We start from the raw sequence: 23964 nt of genomic DNA on the forward strand, positions 1-23964 counted from the left end.
GTATAAAACAATCATCTGGCATTGTATCTGAACATGTCTGAATACATCAAAAGATATTTAAATCCTCACTGATTTGTTGAACAACATTTAATGTTTGTTCCACCCTGTTTCAAAGCAGACCAATCCAATTAAGAGAATTTGGAGAAGTGTGACAAGTGATAAAATATCCAGAGCTTCAAGTTATGAAGGCACCTCAGAATAAATTTTATTCTCTAGATCAACTAGAAAGGGAGATGTAATTATGACTTTTAAAATGTTTAATGATTCAGATAATTAAGAGATAAAACTGAGCATTTAGTTTAGAGTGGAAAGCATAGTTCAAGAGTAAAATTAAGGAGACTAGAAAATAGCAAGAAATCTCTCTCCACTTATTAGACATGTAAATATAGGAAAAGTTGCATTAATAGCTTAAAACATTTGGTAAAGGGGAGGTTTAAAAAAGTATAAGAAAAAGCATGGAATAAGATTATTCCTACGTTACTGGAACCACAAAAATACTTATAAAAAGCAATTGTGTAATAATGAATACTATGGGTTAAACAATTAGATGTGCATATTTAGAAGCACAATCAAAGGATAATTACATAAAACTTACTAAGCATGGTAGGGCCACATTACCCCAGCATGTGAAAAAAAACAAGCCTCGTTGGTCCAAGGATATTTTTTAGCTATGTATTCTTTGGAAAACTTACTGAAATAGTGACAGGCTACCTTTCATACAAATGCATATACTTGATTCAATCAACAGTACAAAACATTCATTTAAAAAATATTTAGTTCTAGCCCTTTGAGAACAAAATATATTAGTTAGAAAAATGTATAAAAATATAATTTTTATGTCCAAAATTTAAAACTGAATAGTCCACATTCCTTAGTTACATATTTTACACTTCTCTAAAATATCTCTGCAATATATGTATTTTCAATATTAATCTAGTCTTTTAAATAAAAAAATTGTTCATCATTACTTCGATGAAAATGTCTGAATAAGCAATACTTGTATTGTAGCCTGAAACTGCCCCACTGATATCCCAGTATTCCTTTAAGGAGAATAAGATGCAGTATCTATATTTTTTCTCCATTCAAATCATTAATAATTTCATAAATGAGCATTCATTATGATGATACACATTTTGGTTTATGTCACTTCTCCAATCTGCTTAGTTTATATATAAAATTAAAAAGTAAAATAAAACAATCTGCAGAATAATGGTCACCTACAAAGAGTCTTCAAGGTGCTTTCTTTATCAGGTTTTGCACTTTGCACGAAGTATTTGTGTTGTCTATATAAGGAAATAGGTGGAAAAGCATCAGAGGAACATAATTTAAAATACCACTAGTGCTCTGTTACATTTAATATTGTTAAAGTACATTTATTAATGCAGATACCATTATGTTCACATTTTACTTTGTCATGGCTATCCCTCAAGGAATCAAGGCAGATGTGATCATTATTTCTGAAGAAAACAGAACAAGACATACAAAATGATTTCCTCAGTATATATATATTCATGATTTGTCATTGTCATTTATATGCCAGAGGTTTAAAAATGGAAACGTTCTAAACAGCTAACGCAGTATTCTTTTTTAAACAGTCCCTGAAACTGTTTCAAATGTTAAAACATTTCAGCCTTAAACCATGGGATATGTACTCAATTTATAATTATAATATTTGTTGATGCACAGTATACTATTTTAGATGGTTAGCAAAAAGTAATTTTATATATAAACATGTTATTTAGACAGTACTTACCAAGGTTTATCCATATTCCTCCAAGTTTCAGAATCTTCCATATAGTTTCAATGTAATCAATAACATTATGAGCTGTGTCAATAAAAAAACATGTTGCCACACAATCCCATGCATCTGTTGATAAAATAGAAAGGCTGAAGTAAATATTTCTCCCATTTTTATAACAATTGCTAACGCAAGAAAATAAAGGCTATAATATAAAATTCAGATTCAGTTGCACTAAAACAGTCATTACAATTTATGCTGTTAACTTATATTTATAACATAGGTTAACTTGAGCATACAGAAACAAGGTACTATTGGAAAAATGAGTAATTATATCAGACTATACCAAAGAAGATATTGCCAAAATCTCATATACAGGACAGTGTGAAAATTGGATAGGAGATGCAGGACAGACTAACTATACTTAAAATGAACAAGTATCTGATCTGTGTTGTTGGACTTGGTGGTGTTGGATATTGTAACAATGCTTGCCATAAGATTTTGCTGCTCCATTGATATGGGTGTTGCAAAGAAACACAACATGACAAATGTAATACTCTTATTCACACAGGGACACAAAGACACTTTTCCAAGGCAGTCAACTTCAATTGTGAAAAAGTTTTAGAAATGAGGATTAGGGGGAAAAAAATAGAAACTTAAAGAAACTTAGTTCATAAAGGAAAGTCAGCAGAGAACTGTCAAAGGGGAATTGTCCAACTAACCAAATTGATATTATTCAGTAGGGAGAGAGAAGGCAAACAGAACGATTGCAGTAAATATTAATTAAATGGATTTTCAAATAGAATTTGATAAAGGTTCATAGAAAAGACAGATTAACAAAATTGAGGCCCAATGAAATTCATCAATTAGTAGCAGAATGGATAGTAAAGTGAAAGTAGTGGTTAATAGCTATTTTTCAAACCAAAGACTGAATCTGAATCAGAATCCATCTTAATATCACTGGCATACACAACATCCTGAAATTTGTTGTTTTGTGGTAGCAGTACATTGCAATGCATAATAATAACTATAAATTACAATAATAAACATATATATATCTGTGTATATATATATATATATATATATATATATATATATATATATATATATATATATATAACATAAAACTTGAGAGGGTAGTAAATTCCAATGTGGGTAATAGTGGACGGGAGAAGATAGGAGAAGGTTGCCTTAAGATTAGAAAGCTAGCAGATGGACTTTAACAGAAAAGTGAAAAAGGGCACTTTCACATGAAAACATATTAAATGGTTCAGTTTTAAGGGGTGCACAAGAATGGAAGGGCCTGTGTGTTTACAGCAATTTACTAAAATCTTTGAAAATGTCCAATCACTTTGCATTAGAAGCTAGTATGCCAATAGACTTCCTAATTTTTGCACTTCCTGCATATATACTTTGTGATGTATACATATGAAAGCTATCCATAGATGATGTTTCTTAGATTCCAACAAGTTTACGGATTATATGTAAAATGTATTTCAAACAGATATTTTTCTTCTGAGCCCCCTGTTATCACCCCATCACCATCCTGGACACTTGACCATAAGTCATTTCTCACTTTCTGGATTGTGACAGACAGCACTCAATAAATGCACTCCTTACACACGCGCATTCGCACACACACAAACGTTGCCTTGTCATCCTGCTGTTGCTGCACTACACTGAGTTTATGCACTTTAGTGTCTTTCATGGAATATTCTCATAATGGGTCCTAAACCAAGCTGATGCACTCGGGTTTGCTTTATTTTATGATGCCTTTCCTGCCATACAAGGCAGAATATTCCATTTGTTTAGTAATAGAGCTATGATAATATGTATATAATGTTTGTATACTGTATTTAACGTTGATACTTCTGTTTATTTAAGAATATGATTGTAACTACATTGTGGGGTGCATTCATGTGTAGTCTTTACCCCTTTTCATCTATTACTTCCCCCTGGGTCCCCTCTTTCTTCCCTTTCTCCCATGGTCCATTCTCCTGTCCTATCAGATTCCCTCCTCTCCAGCCTTTGACCTTTCCCACCCACCTGGTTTTAACTATCACCTTCCAGTTAGCCTCCTTCCCCTCCCTCTACCTTTTTATTCTAGCATCTTCCCCTTTCCTTCTCAGTCCTAAAGAAAGGTCTCAGTCAGAAACATCAACTATCATTTCCATAAGATGCTGCCTGATCTGCTGAATTCCTCCAGCAATTTGTATGTGTAGTCTTAAGTAAACTTTGTCGGTAATTCAAGACAGTATGTCCCGGTATAAAAAAGTTGCTGACTGCCCTCAGTAGGGAAGAGAGATGGGGTTGCCAGGAGTTCACACTTGGCAAGAATAAGTACGGAGCTATTATTTTTTCATAGATACCTTTTTGTAAATATTGGCTGTTTACTTTTCAGCATTTTTGCTTTTTTTTTGTAAGTTGGATTTTTGATGCACCTAATAAATACTCTTGCACTAAAATGCAAAGTGACTCCAGCCATTTTTCCTTTGGTCACCTAACATGAATAGAATTTCTTATTTCTAGACCTGTTGATTCTTTCACATGAACTTTTGCATCTAAGTGCAGAGAAGTGGCTAATTATTTGGATAGGTATAATTTCTGGATTAAGTTCCCAAAAATAAGACGTAAGATCAGAAGAAACAGGAGCAGATTTGACCATTTGGCCCATTAAGTCTGCTCCACCACTCTATCATGGCTGATTTATTAACCCTCTCAAATCCCTTCTCCAGGGCATAAGAGATATCCTCCTTCAAAGAACGCGGTTTCCTTTCCGTCATCATAGACGCTGCCCTCATTTCACACTTTCTGGATTGTGACAGAGAGCACTATTTAAATGCACTCCTTACACACGTGCATTCACACACACACACAAACATTGCCTTGTCATTCTGCTGTCGTTGCACTGCACTGAATTTCCTCATCCTACCTTCTCTCTGCCTTAACAGTGATATCAGTTCTTCTTGTCCTTACCTGCCACCCCCATGAGCCTCCACATCCAACATACCATCCTCCATAACTTCAGTCATCTCCAAAGGGATGCTACCACCAAACACATTTTACCCCGCCCCCCCCCCCCACTTTCCACAGGGATCGCTTCCCCCGTGATTCCCTTGTCCATTTGTCCCTCCCCACTAATCTCCCTCTCGGCACTTATCCCTGCAAGCGGCCAAAGTGATACACCTGCCCACTCATCTCCTCCCTCACCTCCATTCAGGGCCCCAAACAGTCCTTCCAGGTGAAGCAACACTTCTCCTGCAAATCTGCTGGGGTGCTCCCGATGCAGCCTCCTCTACATTGATGAGGCCCATTGCAACTCGGGGACCGCTTTGTTGAGCACCTCCACTCCATCCACCAAAAGCAGAACTTCCTGGTAGCCAAACATTTTAATTCTGATCCCTATTCCCCTTCTGACATATCGGTCCACAGTTTCCTCTCAAGCCGAGATGAGGCCATCCTCAGGGTGCAGGAGCAACACCTTATATTCTGTCTAGGTAGTCTCCAATCTGATGGCATGAATATCAATTTCTTTAAAAAAAAATTCCCTCCCCCTCCCCTCTTTCCCACTCTGGCTTCTTGCCTCTTCTCACCTGCCTATCATCTTCCCTTTTTCCTATGGACCACTCTCCTATCAGATTCCTTCTTCTCTAGCCCTTTATCTTTCCCACCAACCTGAATTCACCTATCACCTTCCAGCTATTTTCCTTCCCCTCCCCTCATCCTTTTTATTCTGGCATCTTCCCCCTTCCTTTCCAACCTTGATGAATGATCTCAGCCGAAACTTTGACTGTTTATTCATTTCTATAGATGCTCCCTGACTTGCTGAGTTCCTCCAGCATGTTGTGCATGTTGCTTTGCATTTCCAGCATCTGCAGACTTCCTCATGTTTATGATTTGCAACTCCATTCTTCTGTCTTCTCCCAGTAACCTTTGACATCCTTACCAATTAAGAACCTATCATTGGCTTCAAATATACCCAATGACTTGGCCTCCACACCCACTGTAGCAATGAATTCCACAGATTCAACATCCTCTGGCCAAACAAATTTCTTCTCCTCATCTCTTTCCTAAAGGGGCGTCCTTCTATTCTGAGACTGTGCCCTCTTGACTTTAGCTTCTCTCTTTCAAACTGCAGGGTGAACTCTATCATATTACAATCACTGCTACCTAAGGATTTCTTTACCTTATAAGCTCCATAATCAAATCTGATTCATTAGACAATACCCAATCCACAATTACCTTTTTCCTGGTGGGCTCAACCACAAGCTTCTTTTAAAAATCCATCTCATAGGCAATCAACAAATTTTACCTGTAGGACCCAGCACCAACCTGATTTCTCCAATCTACCTGCATATTGAAATGCCCTATGACTATTGTAATATTGCCCTTTTTTAATGCTTTTCTACCTATTGTTGTAATTTGTACCCCACATCTTGGCTACTGTTCAAAGACGCTTATATAACACCCATCACGGTCTTTTTATCATTGCAGTTTCTTAAATCTACCCAGAAGTTCTCTCTAAGGATTTGCTGTAATTTTTTTACTGATAGAGGCATCCACCCCCTCTGTCTACCTGCCCATGCTTTACAAAGTGTACCCCTAGATGTTAAGCTCCCAACTATGATCTTCTTTCAGTCACAACTCAGTGATGTCCATAACGTCATACCTACCAATCTCTAACTGTGCTACAAGATCTTCTACCTTATATCATATACTGCATGCATTTAAATATAACATCTTCCATCCTGTCACTTCTTCATTCAGGTCATTTATAAAAACCACGAAGAGTAGGGGTCCAAGAACAGATCCCTGAGGCATATCACTGGTAACCGACCTCCATGCAGAATATGACCTGCCTACAACCACTCTTTACCTTCTGTGGGCAAGCCAGTTCTGGATCCACAAAGCAATTTCCCCTTGGATCCCATGCCTCCTTACTTTCTCAATAAGCCTTGCATGGGGTACCTTGTCAAATGTCTTGCTGAAATCCATATACACTACATCTACTGCTCTACCATCATCAACGTGTTTAGTCACATCCTCAAAAAATTCAATCAGGCTCGTAAGGCACAACCTGCCTTTCACAAAGCCATGCTGACTATCCTTAATCATATTATGCCTCTCCAAATATTCATAAATCCTGCCTCTCAGGATCTTCTCCATCAACTTACCAACCACTGAAGTAAGACTCACTGGTCTATAATTTCCTGGGCTATCTCTACTCCCTTTCTTGAATAATGGAACAACATCTGCAACCCTCCAATCCTCCAGAACCTCTCCCGTCACCATTGATGATACAAAGATCTCGCCAGAGGCTCAGCAATCTCCTCCCTCACCTCCCACAGTAGCCTAGGGTACATCTCGTCCAGTCCTGGTGACTTATCCAACTTGATGCTTTCCAAAAGCTCTAGCACATCCTCTTTCTTAATATCCACATGCTCAAGCTTTTCAGTTCGCTGTAAGTCATCCCTACAATCGCCAAGATCCTTTTCTGTACTGAGTACTGAAGTAAAGTACTCATTAAGTACTTCTGCTATCTCCTCCGGTGCAATACACATATTTCCACTGTCACATTTGATTGGTTCTATTCTCTCACGTCTTATCCTCTTGCTCTTAACACACTTGTTGAATGCCTTGGGGTTTTCCTTAATCCTGTCCGCCAAGGCCTTCTCATGGCCCCTTCTGGCTTTCCTAATTTCTTTCCTGAGCTCCTTCATGCTAGTCTTATAATCTTCTAGCTCTGTATCATTACCTAACTTTTTGTATCTTTCATAAGCTCTTCTTTTCTTCTTGACTAGATTTACAACAGCCTTTGTACACCACGGTTCCTGTACCCTACCATCCTTTCCCTGTCTCATTGGAACGTACCTATGCAGAACTCCACGCAAATATCCCCTGAACATTTGCCACATTTCTTCCGTACATTTCCCTGAGAACATCTGCTTCCAAGTTCCTGCCTGATAGCCTCATATTTCCCCTTACTCTAGTTAAACGCTTTCCTAACTTGTCTGTTCCTATCCCTCTCCTACTTAACTATGGAATCCCCTATCACTACTGCATTCCTCTTCTTCCCCCACTTCTCTTCTGAGTTAGAGCCAGCCTCAGTGCCAGAGACCTGATCATTGCAGCTTTCTCCGTATAGGTCAACAGTATCCAGAAGCATGTATTTCAAAAGCATGTGTATCCTAAATAATTAATCCCATTCTTCTGTTCTTCACATATCCTTGTTAACATTCTTATCATAAAGGATTCATCCAATCCTCCTCAAAGCGATGGATACAAGGTTTTTAACACCCTTTGACAAAATATTATATATGATAATAATTTGTTACTTCAGGCTTTATTGCCGGACTCAAAGATATTGAAGGCCAGTGCGTTTGGTTCTCCAAATTCAGACCAGGTGCATGTCTGTTCAATGAAACTGTAAGTAGTGCAGGAGACAGTGGCTGCACCCACCATGATCCAGGCCATAAAAGATTTAAAAAACATTACCTAGCTTTGCAATAAAACATGATGTTTAAAAAAGTATAAGGTTTCTTAACACCTTAACACAACCGTTTTACAGTTCATTATTAAACATCTAATATATATATATACACACACACACACATATACATATATATATATATATATTAGATACATACACACACGATATAAAAATAATATTCACAGATCAAGAGATGATGTACTTACTTGGTTCTGTGTATATCTCCTGAAAATCTCCTGCTGTCATAGAAAAGTTAGCATGAGGAGGAAGACTGTGAGAATCAACATCAGGAAAACGTACGGGTCGAATCTGATCAGCTGATCGCTTATTGTTACTAAATTGATGGATCCAAGGATAGATAGTCATTGTATTGACTCCAGAACATCTAAAAAAAATTGATAAATCTTATGAGCATACTCATATAAAAAATGTAAATTTTGGTACCCTAAAACAAACATGACAACAGGGAATACACAGCAAGAACCTATGAACACTGTCATTAAAGGCCTTTGAGGCTGCTCCACTAATTCATGTAGATTATGGCTAATGCAGTACATTAAGGTCGTATGGAAACACTAATGCCCTTAAATGGAAAATCTTCCAAAAAGTAGAGGATACGGCCCAGTATATCATGGGTAAAGCCCTTCCAACCACTGACACATCTACATAAAACGCCATCGCAGGAAAACAGCATCTGTCATCAGGAACCCTCACCATCCAGGACTTACTCTCTGAAGATACAAGAGCCTCAGGACTCACACCACCAGGTTCAGTTACAGTTACTACTCCTCAACCATCAGGCTCTTGAAACAAAGGGGATAACCACTCAACTTCACTTGCTACATTACTGAAGTGTTCTCAAAACCAATGGACTCACTTTCAGGGACTCATCATCTCATGTTATCATCATTTATTGCTTACTTATTTATTATTATCATTTCTTCTTTTTGTATTTGCAGAGTTTGTTGTCTTCTGCACTCTGGTTGGGAGGTTTCATTGATTCTGTTATGGTCAGTATTCTATAGATTTATTGAGTATGCCCAGAAGAAAATGAATCTCAGGGTTGTATATGGTGACATATATGTACTTTGATAACAATAACTTTGAATTTTCCAGCCTGATCCACACACTCCTCAATCCCTTTTGAAGCCAAAAATCTGTGTTCAGTATTCTAAATAACCACAGAGCTCCAGCACAGAAAATTCTCAAAATTTTCACTACATACAGGAAAGAAATTCTTCATCAGTCCTCATCATTCACCTCTAAATTTAAGATATCACTCTCTTAGCATCTACTCTCCTATCTCCATCCTTTTATCTTTTGTGACTATAACTCAAACTCTGAGTTGGACAATCAACGTCAGGGGTGCATAAAAGGAGCTAACTTTCAATAAGGACAACTGAGATTTTAAAGGGAAAGCTTCGCGGCAGTTTCTCTGAGTTGAGGTGTGCCAAATCAGCAAGAGGCAGAGTGTAAAAAGAACTATCTTTCAGTCACGTCCGCACTCAAGATTTAAAAAGCAGAGTTTCGCAGTAGTTTTCTTTGAGTTGGACAATCAATATGAAAGGTGCATAAAAAGAGTTAGCTTTCAATCAGGACGGTGATTGAGATTGTAAAGGTGGAGCTTCACGGCAGTTTCTCTGAGTTGAGGAGCAATCAATCAGCAAGAAGGATTCATTATAAAGGGCCAAGTGCAAGTGGAATGGCCATTCTATAGAAAGTGCCGGTGTTTAAAGTGGCTATGGCTCATCTGGTTTAGGTGAGATTAGGCTTGGGTGAGTTAAAGTAACTTGTAAATTACTCTCTTTGTTTTCTTATTTGTTCATTCCTCATCTGTCAGGGCATAGTAGTTCAATGAGAATGGCTCCAGAAGCAGTGTTTTGTATTATGTGTAGGATGTGGGAAGTCTGGGAGACCTCTAGACTCTCAGATGAACACATCTGTACCAAGTGTACAGAGCTGCAGCTCAATGACCTTTGACTTATATGGGAGAGTGAGGAGGTGATAGACAGGAGCTACAGGGAGGTAGTCACCCCTAGATTGGAGGAGACAGGTAACTGGGTGACTGTCAGAAGAAGGAAGGGGCCGTTCATCTCAATAATAAGTATGCAACTTTAGATACAATTGAGGGGGACGGCCTACTGGGGGGCAGGGGGAGCCACAGTGACTGGCCCTCTGGCACTGAGTCTGGTCCTGCGACTGAGGAGAGCACAGAGGTGAAGTGGACTGCAGTGCAGAAAGCAGATTCCATAGTCAGAGAAACAGAGATGAGGTTCTGTGGGCGTGATAGAGACACCCAGATGACAACAAGACCATTAGATATAGGAGCAGAATTATGCCATTAGGCCCATTGAGTGTGCTCGACCATTTCATCATGGCTGATCCAATTTTCCTCTCAGCCCTAATCTCCTGCCTTCTCCCCATATCCCTTCATGCCCTGACCAATCAAGAATCTATGGTATGTTGCCTCCTGGATGCCAGGATCAGGGATGTCCCAGATCGGGTCCATTGCATTCTCAAGGGCGAGCACGAGCAGCTAGAAGGCCTGGTACCTTTTGGTACCAATAACATAGGTAGACAAGGTGAGGGGTCCTGAAGAGAGATTTTAGAAAGCTAGGCTAAAGGCTAAACAACAGGACCTACAGGGTAATAATCTCTGGATTGCTGCCCGTGCCATGTGATAGTGAGGGTAAGAATTTGGTAGGTGAATGCAGGGCTGAGGAAGTGGTGCAGCAGGCAATGGTTCAGATTTATGGATCACTGAGATCTCCTCTGGGGAACGTACGACCTGTACAAAAGGGACGGGTTACACCTGAACCCAAGGGGGTCCAATATCCTTGCAGGCAGGTTGGCTAGAGTTGTTCAGGAGGACCAACTAATTTGGAAGGGGTATGGGAACTGGAGTGATAGTGCTGAAGATAAGGCAGTTGGTTTACAAACAAAGGCAATGTGTAATGAGGAGAGGCTATGTTAGGGCAAAATTGCAGTCAACAGGATGGGTTGTAATGTAAAAGGCAGACAAAATCAAAATATGTGAATACAGGAGTGAAGGTGTTATATCTGAATGCGCGGCGTATATGGAATAAGGCAAATGAACTTGTAGATCAGTTACAGATTGGCACGTACGATGCTGTAGGCATCACTGAATCATGGCTGAAAGAAAATTATAGCTGGGAGCTATAAGAATACACATTATATCAAAAGGAGAGGCAGGAAGGCAGAGGGGTGGCATTGCTCTGTTGATAAAAAATGAACTCAAAATCATTCGAAAGAGGTTACATAGGGTTGGAATCATTGTGGATAGAGCTAAGAAACTGCAAGGGTAAAAAGACCCTGATGGCAGTAGTATACAGACCACCAAACAGTAGTAAGGATGTAATCTACTAATGGGAAATGAAAATGCATGCTGAAAGGGAACTGCTACAATAGTTGTGGGGGATTTCAATATGCAGGTAGATTGGGAAAATCAAGTTGCTGCAGAGTTCCAAAAGGGGTAGTTTCTATAAAGCCTATGTGATGGCTTTTTAGAGCAGCCCACTAGGGGGTCAGCTACTCTGGATGGGGGGGGGTGGGGTGGTGTGCAATGAACCAGAATTGATTAGAGACCTCAAGGTAAAAGATTCCTTAGGGGAAAGTAATCATAATACAAGGGGTGATTGATAAGTTCGTGACATAAGGTAGAAGGAGTCAATTTTAGAAAACCTTGCACATGTATTTTTCAATATAGTCCCCTCCTACATTTACACACGTAGTCCAACAGTCGTGGAGCATATGGATCCCTTCTTTGTAGAAGTCAGCGTCTTGGACCTCCAGAAAGTGGTCCACAGCAGGGGTGATTGATAAGTTTGTGGCCTACGGTAGAAGGAGATGAGTTATTAACTTCAAACTTTCTGCATAATCACTCAAAGAGTTGAACTGCACATGCATGTAACGAGAGCTGTATAACTCATCTCCTTCTACCTTAAGCTTTGGTAGAAGAAATGAAAGGGTTGACTATTTTCTAATGGAGAGAAAATACAAAAAAACTGAGGCTCAAAGGAATATGGGAGTCCTTGTGCAGGATTCCCTAAAGGTTAATTTACAGATTGAGTCTGTGGTGAGGAAGACAAATACGATGTTAGCATTCATTTCAAAAGGACTAGAATATAAAAGCAAGGATGTAATGTTAAAACTTTATAAAGCACTAGTAAGGCTTCACTTGCCCCTTATCTTAGAAAGGATGTGTTGAAACTGGAGAGAGTTCAAAGGAGGTTCATGAAAATGATTTCAGAATTGAATGGCTTGTCATATGAAGCGCATTTGATGGCTCTGGGCCTGTATTCACTAGAATTCAGAAGAATGAGGGGTGAACGCATTGAAACCTATCGAATGGTGCAAGACCCTGATAGAGTGGATGTGGAGAGGATGTTTCCTCTGGTGGTAGAGTCCGAGACCGGAAGACACAGTCTCTGAATACAGGGGTGTCCTTTTGGAACATAGATGAGGAGGAATTTCTTTAGCCAGAGAGTGGTGAATCTGTGGAATTCGTTGCACTGACAGCTGTGAAGTCCAAGTCTTTATAGATTCTTCACTAGTCAGGGCATGAAGGGATATGGGGGTAAGGCATATGGAGCTGAGAGGGAAAATAGGTCAGCAATGATGAAATGGCGGAGTAAACTCGAAGGGCCAAATGACCTAATTCTGCTCCTGTATCTTATGGTCTTATTCTCTCTTTCTTCCCCAGGGATTGATCCAGTAAAACCACAAATACTATCTCAAAGGGAAGTACTTCTTTCCTTAGTTTTGGAAACCAAAAATGCACATAAACCCTCCAGGTGTGCTCTCATCAAAATTCTGCAGAATTGTATCAAAGTTCACTTAATTTTGATGCCAACTGTTTTATTACTTGTGTTTTTTGTTTCATTAATCAGCAAAACAAGATCCATACATCAATATTTATTAGTTTCTTACATAAAAAAACTTTCTATTCTTCCCACTTCAGCTTTTCCCCATTTTATATTTCATCTCTATATTCTTGTCCATGTGCCTAAATTGCCTACCTCTCTTTATAGATTTTTGTCATTTCACAAATTACTCTCCCATACAGCTTTGTATCAATAGCAAATTTAAGGAATAAACAGAGTAACTTTGTCTGGCAGGTCTTTGAATGACGAGAATATGCATAGAGAGAAGATATACAAAATAAGTACCCTTTCATTGAAAGAGTGACCACAGAGGAACAATGAATAATTGTAGATACTCAGTGAGAATACTGAACACTTAACACTTAGATTTTTGGCTATGAGAAGAATTGAGATAAGGCAGAAAAGTGACTAACGGACTGCTTCTTATGCATAATCTAATTGAATTGGTGTAGCAGCCTTAAGTGTGCATTCCAGCAATTTCTGTTTTTTTTGGTTTCTAAAACAAATCCTATATAATCATTTCAAATTGGAATAATACTTTAATATCATGTACGATAAACAAAGAGGATTCAAGTTCTGTAGTTATACTCTACCTGTTGAGTACAAAATGTGAACAGAAGAGCATATATAGACTCCATTCATTACCCTGGCAACTATAACCCAGTCGAGCAATCTCCCAGGCCAGTCTTCCAAGTCCTGCTCCCGGTACAAGGATGTTCAAATCAGCAGGATTGCTTCATTGAAAAAAGCAAAATGAAACAATTAATTTGATGTGCAAGGACTAAGCTGGGAGATGAAATATTCTATTAGTAGCATTTCAAATCGTTTGCATGGATTTTCCTTCAACTTGTTAATCTCACTGCATCTTAAACAGCAACAATTAATCTTACTGATTTTGTTTTCAAATCTATGGGAGACAATGGCTTGTTTGACAATGTATGCTCCAAAAGTTTCTGTGTAAGTGGCTAACACATATTTCATACCACTACTAACAACTCTTCCTGGTTAGTGACTACATATACACAGAAGTGGTGAGTTGCTCATTTTAATAAACTGTACTTTTGTTCAAAAGACACAAAATTTTGAAACATTACTAAAAATTCAGTTATTTACTGTGCAGCACAGAAATATCACAACATATTCCATTATTGTTATTATGCTCGATGGAGCTAGTGCTATGCACGACATCATGAACTGGTAGGCCCATTTCCCATTCTATACAAGTACATGACATAAATACATAAGTTAACGGCTAATTTTCCTCATTTGGAGTGCAAAACACATTAAATCTGGAGGTTCCTACAAAAGCTCTCATGTTAGCAAAAATAACAAATGGCATAAACGCAAACACAAGATGCTAAGTTTTTTTAGCCATAAAAATGCAGCTTCTCTGAAAGAACAGGACTTCTGAGAAGAGTAAGAAGAGAAGTTACACTCAGAAGGTTTCTATGCTAAAGTAAATATTGCCTTAGCACAGTATCTTTCCAGAATGATAACTGAAACACACAATGATTTCTTTTTAATTGCATTTCAAAAACAATTAAACAAGTTCAAAAACAAATCTATCTCTCAACTTGCTTAAGTTCAAGATATGTGGAACCAATAATATACCATTCTGTTCGAGGGAACTGCTTTATGATTTCTTCAATGATTGGCTGGTAACAGGCATCCCGCTCAGCCTTGCCATCTTCACTCCAGTCTCTTACAAACTGCTTAATGGTGGACTTGAGTTTGTCCATGTCAAAGGTGGATGCTGGTTTTAATCTTCCCAAGTCAGTCTATTATAACCAAAAATAATCACTTATTAACAAATGGGAGAAAGGCTCATGGAAATTAATAATCCATTAAGAAAGACCTGTTGCAAAAATATTTATATTTCGCTTCTTGAAATATTTGTTTTGTTCAGCTCATTGTCAATTAATCAGAATTACATAGAAGTTATAAATCAAGAATTAGCCTTTCTGATCATCCTCTGCATTAATTTTTCAAATGAATTCTTGCTCCTATAGCTGTGTCTGCTTTTCCATATCTCCATTTTCTCTCCTTCAACTACCCAATGAACCTATTCCTAAACTCTGATATAGCCTTGCTTTCACCAGTATTATATCCTTACCTCTATGAAACAAAGCAAGAAATAAGAAAAAAATTGTTGATACGCGAATTAATGCTGGATTCTTCCTCAAACTGTGGCACAGAATTCTTCAGTTAACCTAAAATATCAAAGGGGACATTGTCTTCCTATTCCTTACCATACAAAGCAATAATTCAACACTGCTTGGTACTACACTAAATGGCAACCTAAATTACATACGGGACTGAGAATCAATCTACAGTCTTCTAAGTAAAGGCAGACTTTTCTAAGATTAGTGGCAGTTTAAGTAGTTACTCTGCATACGAGCACCTGCTGCACCCAATCTTAAATTTCTTGCTTTTAAATGTATATACTGAGAACATCTATCTATTCTATTATTTTTTCATAATCTCAGATGTCTCTATTTTACCTCTATTAGCTTAAGCAAAATATTCCTAAATTTCAGTACCTCCTTATATTTTCTCATGCACCCAGTGAAATATATCCCCTTCAATGTTGACACATTTGCCTCATGGACTAAATGACTTTTTTTTTGCTTTTAGGTGCTGCTTCTGAATGCAAACCCGAACCACTCCCTGCCTGATACCTCAAAATTTCCCTGTCTCTAATTCTATCAAAGGTGGTTCATTTATCATGCAAAATAGCTAAATGTATACGAATAGTGAAATAATACCCTGACAAACTCGCTTTGATGAACCTGAGCTCAACACGTCATTTAAATATGAAATATTAAATCCAGAAATATGCAGAAATGGTTGGTAATCATCATGTACTGTCCACCCAAGTTTATTTTCCAGCTGGGCTCACAACTTAGCATCAAAGAAGTCAGGTTCATTTTCATGTTGTCCCACAAATGGGATACAAAGGTCATTCCAATTCTCATGCCAGTTGAAATAACTTAATGAGACAGAATCTCAAAACTTGCAACTTGTCAGTTTAATGCTATACTATTTACCTACTGAGAAACAATACTTAGTGATTTTATTGGAATTGATAGAGCTTCAGAGATGAGAAATAAAGCCTCTGTGGCATTTGAATTAAAGTCTGTTATCTAATTTTAGAGTTTGGGTGACATCAGTTAAATATATCATAAGGTCACAATATTTAATAGAATTGTAAAGGACAAAGAGTCTAATTTTAATATTATACAATTATACTAACCCAAGTCAGGAAGGAATACCAAAACAAAATACTGTAAAATTAAATATCTTCAGTAAGATCAGCATGTCATATCAGGCATCAATATGTCAGGCAGCATATGTGGAAAACTAAAGTTAAACTTTCAGGTTGAATGCTATTTATTAGCACTTTTATCACAGCTAATTCTGATGACAGGTTATTGACTTGAAACATTAATTCTGTCTCTCCACAGATGCTGCCTGACCTACATTACAATTTTATACCAAAATACTGCACCAAGTTTGCCAAGGGTAATTTTGATCACACATGCATAAATTTACTTAGACCTGCTAAGAACACGGGACAATTGAGTTAAAAATGCAAGCAAATCCAATTATTTGAAGGCAACATAGAGTTCAGTTTTCAAAAAGTTACATTAATGCTTCACTTACCTCCATGTCAATGAATCCATATTCTTTATTTTCAAACATATGATTGCAGTTGTTTATGATTTCTTTTAATATTTCATAGTTATGTTCAATACACTCTCTTAATTTTTTCACATGAGGAAGAAAATTAGGAAGCAGCTTCCGATGAGCTGCTGGAAGTGACCGAAATTGCTTTTCAGAACGAGTTACCCTCTCATGTGCATATATCCTGTAATGTGAAATTGCATTATAAATAAGCTTAAAAATTTTGAACATAATTGCATTGACAAAATCACTTAACTTACAAATTAAAATCTTGTTGCTTTTAACTTACATGTATGTTTTAAATACTTTTTTTATGAAGTCTGCACTTATAATGATCACATTTCAGAGCATACATTTACAGTTACAAGTTTCTGTATTTGACTATATTGCAGTAAGAAATGAAAATATGCTTAAAACACAATAGAATCCATTAATTGCTGTGCACTACATATCAGGCTAAAGTCCATTACAAATTTGGAGAAAATAAGTAATTAGCTGTCAGAGTCAAGTACTGGTGACAGCCTTTCCTAAACCCAACCTATAAAAGTCTGTCAGGAAACATTGAAAGTGGTGCTGGAAAATGTGAAATCCCAAAAGGGGTATAATTACAGAGAGAACTACGGGTACATGTGTAGTTTGTTGGAAATGTCAAGTGGCAAGAAAGGTTAAGAAAGTGGTTACAAAAAAAAGTACGGACAAGGACGCCACAACAAATTGTATAAAACACTGCCTCGGGTACAAATGAAGCACTGTTTACAGTCTGGGAACTATACTTTTGGAAAGGTATACTAGCTCTGGAGACATCAGGATAGACTGAGAAGGTGAGATTGTTTTCCTTGGAAAAGAATAGGTTGAGAAAAGATCTGATGAATGTATTTAAATTCATGAAAGGTACAAACTGAGCAAAGAAAGACTGTTCCCACTGATAAGAATGAAGTGAGTGGACATATTCAAAGGTGACATGAGAAAAGTTATTTCTGAGTCAAAAAAACATCAGTATAGAAGTTGGCCTTTGGCCCACCATCCAAACAGAGCATCAGCTGCCTATTTACACTAATTCTACATTGATCCCTATCAATCTATTATAGTTTAGTGGTTTTGAACAGTTTCATTCAACACTGATTTTTTTTTTAAATGACTGCATCATGCTCTCATGTTCTGAAAACTATGCCAACCATCCACTTGGCATTAAGAATTCTCAGATCAATGCCAATCATATGTTTATGCATACACAGTAGAAAATGACTGCAATAATGCAACCAGTATAACTTAAGTTAAATAAAATCTTCTTACATGTCACATGACAAAAAAAAATTACTTTAGATTTTATCGGCCAAATGATAAAATAACTTATTTGTTTGAGCATTCATCACAATCCAAACACAAAAATTTGCTAATCACCCTAAATTTGTGTACTCTTGTCATTAGCTCTAAACCATTCACTCTAACACCTTAGGTAACTTAAGTATGGTTCCCGGATTCCCTTGAGCCTTTTCTGCTTTAAGCAGAGAAACTCCAGATTCTGTTTCTGGTCTGTGTAAACATAACGCGTCCATTCATGTTCCACAGTTCTGTACCCTGTCAAAAGCTTTCAACTATTCCAAGGGTATGGTGCTCTGCCCAAAACAAATGCTACACTAATATTTTACATAAGTTTAGTTTAGTGCATTGGTAAACCCAGATAGAATGTTTCCCACTTATATTTTAATGGAAAAAATATTTCAACCCATCTGCACAAAGTATTCATATTTTAGCTAAAATCCTGCAAACTAAGAGGAAACATTATTTTCTATAAGTAAATGAAGTCTAAATTCACAGCCTAATATATCCAAATGAAATTGCATTTCATCATCTTGACAATGACAATGAACAGAAAACTTCTAGTAATGATGAGCCAATTTATTTCTGCAATTCAGCCTTATGTTAGCTATTATTTCTAAAAGATACCTTCTGGATAGCACATTTCCATTTGAAAAACATATTTCTCTTGCTGGACAACATCATATAAACTTTAAAATATACACACTGTAAATAGTTAAACAAATCTAAATACAAGGAATACTAATCAGGCTACAAAGACTTAACCACGAACCACACTGAATTTTCCAACATTCTAATTTGAAACTCATATCAACTGTGAATCACTTCTGACGTGTATAAAATTCACATTTCACTTTCCTCACTGTTGAACGCACATTAGTTAAATTTCATTGCTTTCGTATAACCCTGCTCCTGAAGACTTACAAGCTGATAGGTTAATTGACTGTGTAAATTGACCCAAGTGTGTATGTGAGTGGTAGAATCTAGGGACAAAGGGAATATGGGCAAATTAAAACAGGATATGCGTAAATCGGTTTTTAGCAGTTGGCACCAACTTGTTGGGCCAATTGTCTATGACTCTATAATTACAAAAAGGAAATAACATAAAACAAGCAACTGGTACCTGAAATACCTGTAGTATTTGAGTTAATACAAATGACATTACCATAACAATACCAAAGAGCATCGACAATTATCAAAATTCAGCAATTAAATGTACTCTGAGTATTCGCCATCAAATACTTTAATATGCTGCAGCCACTATACACAGTTTTAGACACATTAGCAAGTAATGATGATGGGATAATAAATTCAAAGCAACAGGAGATGGCTTTAGAAACAGCGTATTCAACGAAAAGGACCTTTTTCTTGAATAGAACAACAAACATACTTAAGGTGAGATAAAGAAATCTCTTATCATTTAATTGAAATTTAAGCCTGATCACCTGCATGAGATTCAGCTCCATTGTTTAACTGGGGGTGGAGTTTATTTAATGGCAACATTTAAAATACTGAGTGCAGAACTTAACAGAAAATAGCCAGACACTTAAGAAAAGGATAGCATAGGAATTAAGTTGGAAAAAAACATAACTGATACAGTAATTGATTTGTGCCTTGCAACCCCAAAGCTGCAGCACTGCAAGGATTTTCACTACATGAACAAAAGAATGATTTCAGATGAGTCAGTAACAATAAACCTTATGTCTATCTGCTAATCATATATAAAAGACACAATGAAAAACAATAATTAACTTTCATTTTTTGAAGAATATTTAAACTACAAGTGTTATACAACATGAATATCTGAAAGACCACCAAAATATGCTTTTGGGGTAGTTACAGAACAGTTATATAATTAAAATTGCAACTACAGTTAAGTTTTTAGAATCCATGTAATGTGCTTTCTTAAAGGTTCTATTTCAGCAACAACTTATTATCACTTTGAATAGTTATATAACACAGCAATATACTTGTTTACAAATCCATGCAAAATCTTCACTTGAAAACTTAGATGTGTCAGACATCAGACTGTGCTACTGGGCACTGCTCCTGTGATTTTAATGTCCTTCAATTGAACAAACTGGATAGTTTAATGAAATCAAGTATATTATTCTTCACACAGATGGGGACAGTGTAATTACAAAACTCAAAAGAATGCCAAGCACTTCAGTGATCTCACAAAGCCTAGTTTTCCACTATCCATGCACTATCTCCTCACTAAAACCAATTCATAATCAAATTGCATGTCTGACAACTAGTTTAAGCATGAAACATCAGCATTCTACTGATACTTCATGTCATCTGCATATCCTTCCTTAGTGCTTTTGAATGATAAATAATCCATGAGAATTTCATGCCTCTATCTTAATTTGTGATTTATAGTTAAAGTTTCCTAGTTATGTCTGTTGCTTTTGTCCACACCATTTAAACAGATTGATCTTGTAGATAGATCATTATTATAAGAAAGTAGTGAGAAAATCTAACCACTACAATTTATCAACTAACCATTTTTATTCTATTTCAAGTAGGCTGATGTACAGAGGTTATGCACTGCTCTAAGTAAGGCTTTTTTTCAATATGGTAATACCTTATATTCTTCATTTAAATCTGGTGATTTGCATATCATAAAAGCATTAGTTTATTTGCAAGAGGGTGGTTCATTGGAGCAATACATTACAAAGTCAGTATTTTGCATTACAGCTTCTCATTGGTAGTTAATCTTGACCGTATTCTAGCCTAGCAGAGATATCCTCTTCCCCTACTCTCATCCATTTATATTTTCTTTTGTTGCTAACAATGATAAAAGGTCATTGATCCAAACACAAATCATAGAAAAATTATGATTCAAGACAACTTGACCATCCCAGATGGAGAAAATGAACAAACACAGCCAGAACTTCATTAATGTGATGAGAGTACCTTCCTCAACTACCCATTCAGGCAGTATTCCAAACCTTTATCCATTCTCTTGAGTGATTTTTATTTTCATTTCGACTCTAACCTTTTATCAATTATTTCAAATCAATGCTCTATGATTTTCAATTCCTATGAGAATAGGTTCTTTCTATTTAGGCATATCAATTTTACACACCTCAATGTACTCAATCTTTCGTCTTCGCTAACATTTTCCAATGTTGGCAATACCCGTATAAATCTTCAGTGATCCTCTCTAGAGTACTGATATCCTATCAGCAATTTGGTGATTATGATACTGCACAAGTCTCAAGCGTGGTCTGACTAGCATTATGAGCAATGCCGGGATAATCTCTGTACTTTTAAATTATGTGCCTTGGCTAATAAAAACATCAGATGATAATTTTAAACTATTTCTTTGACCTGTCCTGATAACTTTTCAGGGTCTGTCAATAATTACTTCAAATCTGCTTCTTCCTACACATCTCTAAGAACACTATTATTTTCTTTCCATGCTGTATCTCACCAAATGCAAAATCTCAAACATCCCCAAATTATGTTCAATTTGCAACTTTTCTCCCCAACTTCGGTCCACTTTTATCTCAGCAGTGTTGCTCCATCCACAAATGGTGTTTGATCATTGTGTTTCTATCATTTTCTACCTTTTTTCTTCAATTTCTTGCAGTTTCAAATTCAATGTTCATAATTTTGATGGGAGCACTAGCAACCTGGATCTATTAGTTCAGACTGAGTCATTCAATTTTAAAATATATAAATTTGAACACATTCTCAATATTACAGACTCAATATTTAAAATCAATGCTATTTATGCAATTTTATTGTTTAGTTTGCATAGCTTTAGTGCGTGTAAAAATACTTACTTTGACTTCTCTAAATAGCTCTTTCCATAGCTAGTTAATATTATTTTCCAGTGTATGATGGAATGGTAATGGAGTAAATGCAAAATCTCATTTCACAAGACATCACAGTTTATTGTAATGGATACTATTAAGGTAGAATATTAAAATTAATTTATTTCAAAATCTTTCCCTGATTTCTTGTCTCCAAATGTGTTATTTTACTGACAGGAATTTTACACTGAATTACCCGTCTCCTTTTGCTAATTTCCATAACATATAGTACGTGTAAAGGAATTTTATGAAGAATTGATGGGGACCATTGGCTGAGGAATCTATAGCAAAAGGAGTATTGTCTAATGATCTTTTGGGAGTAAAATTTAAATAAACACCAACATGCAGTCATTGGCAGAATCTGGAGAAGTCTTCCACAAACCATAATTGATGCTTAGTCAATTATAAAAGATTGATATGTTCTTAATAAAGTGATTGTAAAGGGTAAAAGATAAAGACATTTATGCTTTTTGGTCACAAGTGAGCCATAATCTAAATAGCAGACCAAGGTCAAATGGCCAAATCTTGCTATGGTGCTCCTGGACAAATCTATTGTGTCAAATATCAGTTATTGGTATTTTTAGAAATTAAAGGTGCTCCATGACAAAAGTGCAGAAGAAAGTGCCCTAATTTTGAAATTTGATTTGAGAAGCATTCTAATAAAAGGCAGATTTGTGGTGAATAAGTACAGTAGATATTAATGCTAACAGACTAAAACACAGTCAATCAGTACTATTATTTATTTCTCATACACTGTGTAAACACTACAAAGCATAAAGGAAAATATTACCAAAGCCTGAAAGATTAAAAAAGCAAAGAAACAATTGAAAATTATATATTTTATTTTTAAAACAGTTCAGTTATAAAACATAATTATTCTAGATAAAGCTGGAACACCTAATTTAGCAAGAGTTGTGCACTGAAATCATAATTTATAAAATAAAGAAAACGTTAAGTATTCTAAAATCCCCAGCCATAATAAAAGTAGATGGGCATTAACTATCAGTTACAAATTGGCTTAAGCTCTATCCTAAAACTGCATAAACGACAGAGGGTGATACAAACACGAAGTAGGGCTATACATAGGTGACATGAAGAATCTCAAGGATATTCATTCAATTTGAACCAAGACTTTGTAATGGTGTTCTCTGCCTTACTAGTTCCGCGAGAAAAAAAAAACTACCCCAAGTTTAGATAACCAATCAGCGAAATTACATTTTAACCGTGGGACCAATTGCCCATACTCCAATAAATATGTTATGCCATTTGAGGAAGCCCACCAACCCTGAAACCAAACATTTTTTTTTCCTGAAAAGGAAAGACTCGGGACAAATGTTCAGGTCATTAACAATCTCCGAGTAACCAGTGGTTAAAGACTTGCCGGTGCCAATGTCAGTCTGGCCTTGCGACCGGCTACCCTCTTCACCTCCTCTACCCCGGAGCTCAGGCCTGAGTTGGATTCGTGTCTTACCCACCCTCTCACTCAGTCGGTTGCCGGCTGTTTTGTTTTCAAGTTTACCTATAATATCTAAAAGCATTAATGATTTTCCAGAAATGCTCTTTCTCCAGCCGTTCCTCCTCGTCCTCTTGCTGCTTTGCCTCTTCTTTTTCTTCCATGGGGCAGAGACAGTCCCGCTCGTTCTCCATCGCTTCCCCCCCACCGGCAGCGTAACGACGCCTTCACAACCACGCCACGAAAACGGCGGCACAAACGTCACACGCTCACCACAGCGACACCCGCCTACTCGGAGGATGCACCACCACGTCCAGTGCTGAGGAATCGCCGAGACTTTGGCGAAACAGCGACACTTGCCGGCCTGGAGGATCACTGAACAACTCCCGAGATCGCACATGACACGGAGAAAGGCAGGATGGACCTGTCAAAATGCAACACCCATCAAAGTTGCTGGTGAACGCAGCAGGCCAGGCAGCATCTCTAGGAAGAGGTACAGTCGACGAAGGGTCTCGGCCTGAAACGTCGATTTCTAGAGATGCTGCCTGGCC

At 37.1% G+C, this 23964-nt stretch overlaps 1 protein-coding gene across 4 annotated transcripts in view; it reads right to left on the reverse strand.

The window, feature by feature from the left end:
* Nucleotides 1-23610, reverse strand: part of carnmt1 (carnosine N-methyltransferase 1) — a 40083-nt gene extending 16473 nt beyond the window's left edge. The window contains exons 1-8 of one of the 4 annotated variants that reach the window (XR_010020647.1): nt 23480-23610; nt 16796-17000; nt 14744-14910; nt 13726-13866; nt 8435-8613; nt 1754-1867; nt 1390-1457; nt 1222-1283 (exon numbers count right to left, since the gene is read on the reverse strand). Coding sequence is in view for 2 of the 4 variants with exons in the window: in XM_063069180.1 (XP_062925250.1) it covers nt 1426-1457; nt 1754-1867; nt 8435-8613; nt 13726-13866; nt 14744-14910; nt 16796-17000; nt 23480-23607 (966 nt within the window). In the remaining 2 variants the exon portion in view is untranslated. The remainder of the gene's footprint in view (nt 1-1221; nt 1284-1389; nt 1458-1753; nt 1868-8434; nt 8614-13725; nt 13867-14743; nt 14911-16795; nt 17001-23479) is intronic. The other 3 variants (XR_010020646.1, XM_063069180.1, XM_063069179.1) reach the window with 3 other exon arrangements.
* Nucleotides 23611-23964: the final 354 nt, after the last annotated feature.

The sequence above is a fragment of the Mobula hypostoma genome, chromosome 16 (assembly GCF_963921235.1).
Source record: "Mobula hypostoma chromosome 16, sMobHyp1.1, whole genome shotgun sequence".
NCBI classification, from domain to species: Eukaryota; Metazoa; Chordata; class Chondrichthyes; order Myliobatiformes; family Myliobatidae; genus Mobula; species Mobula hypostoma.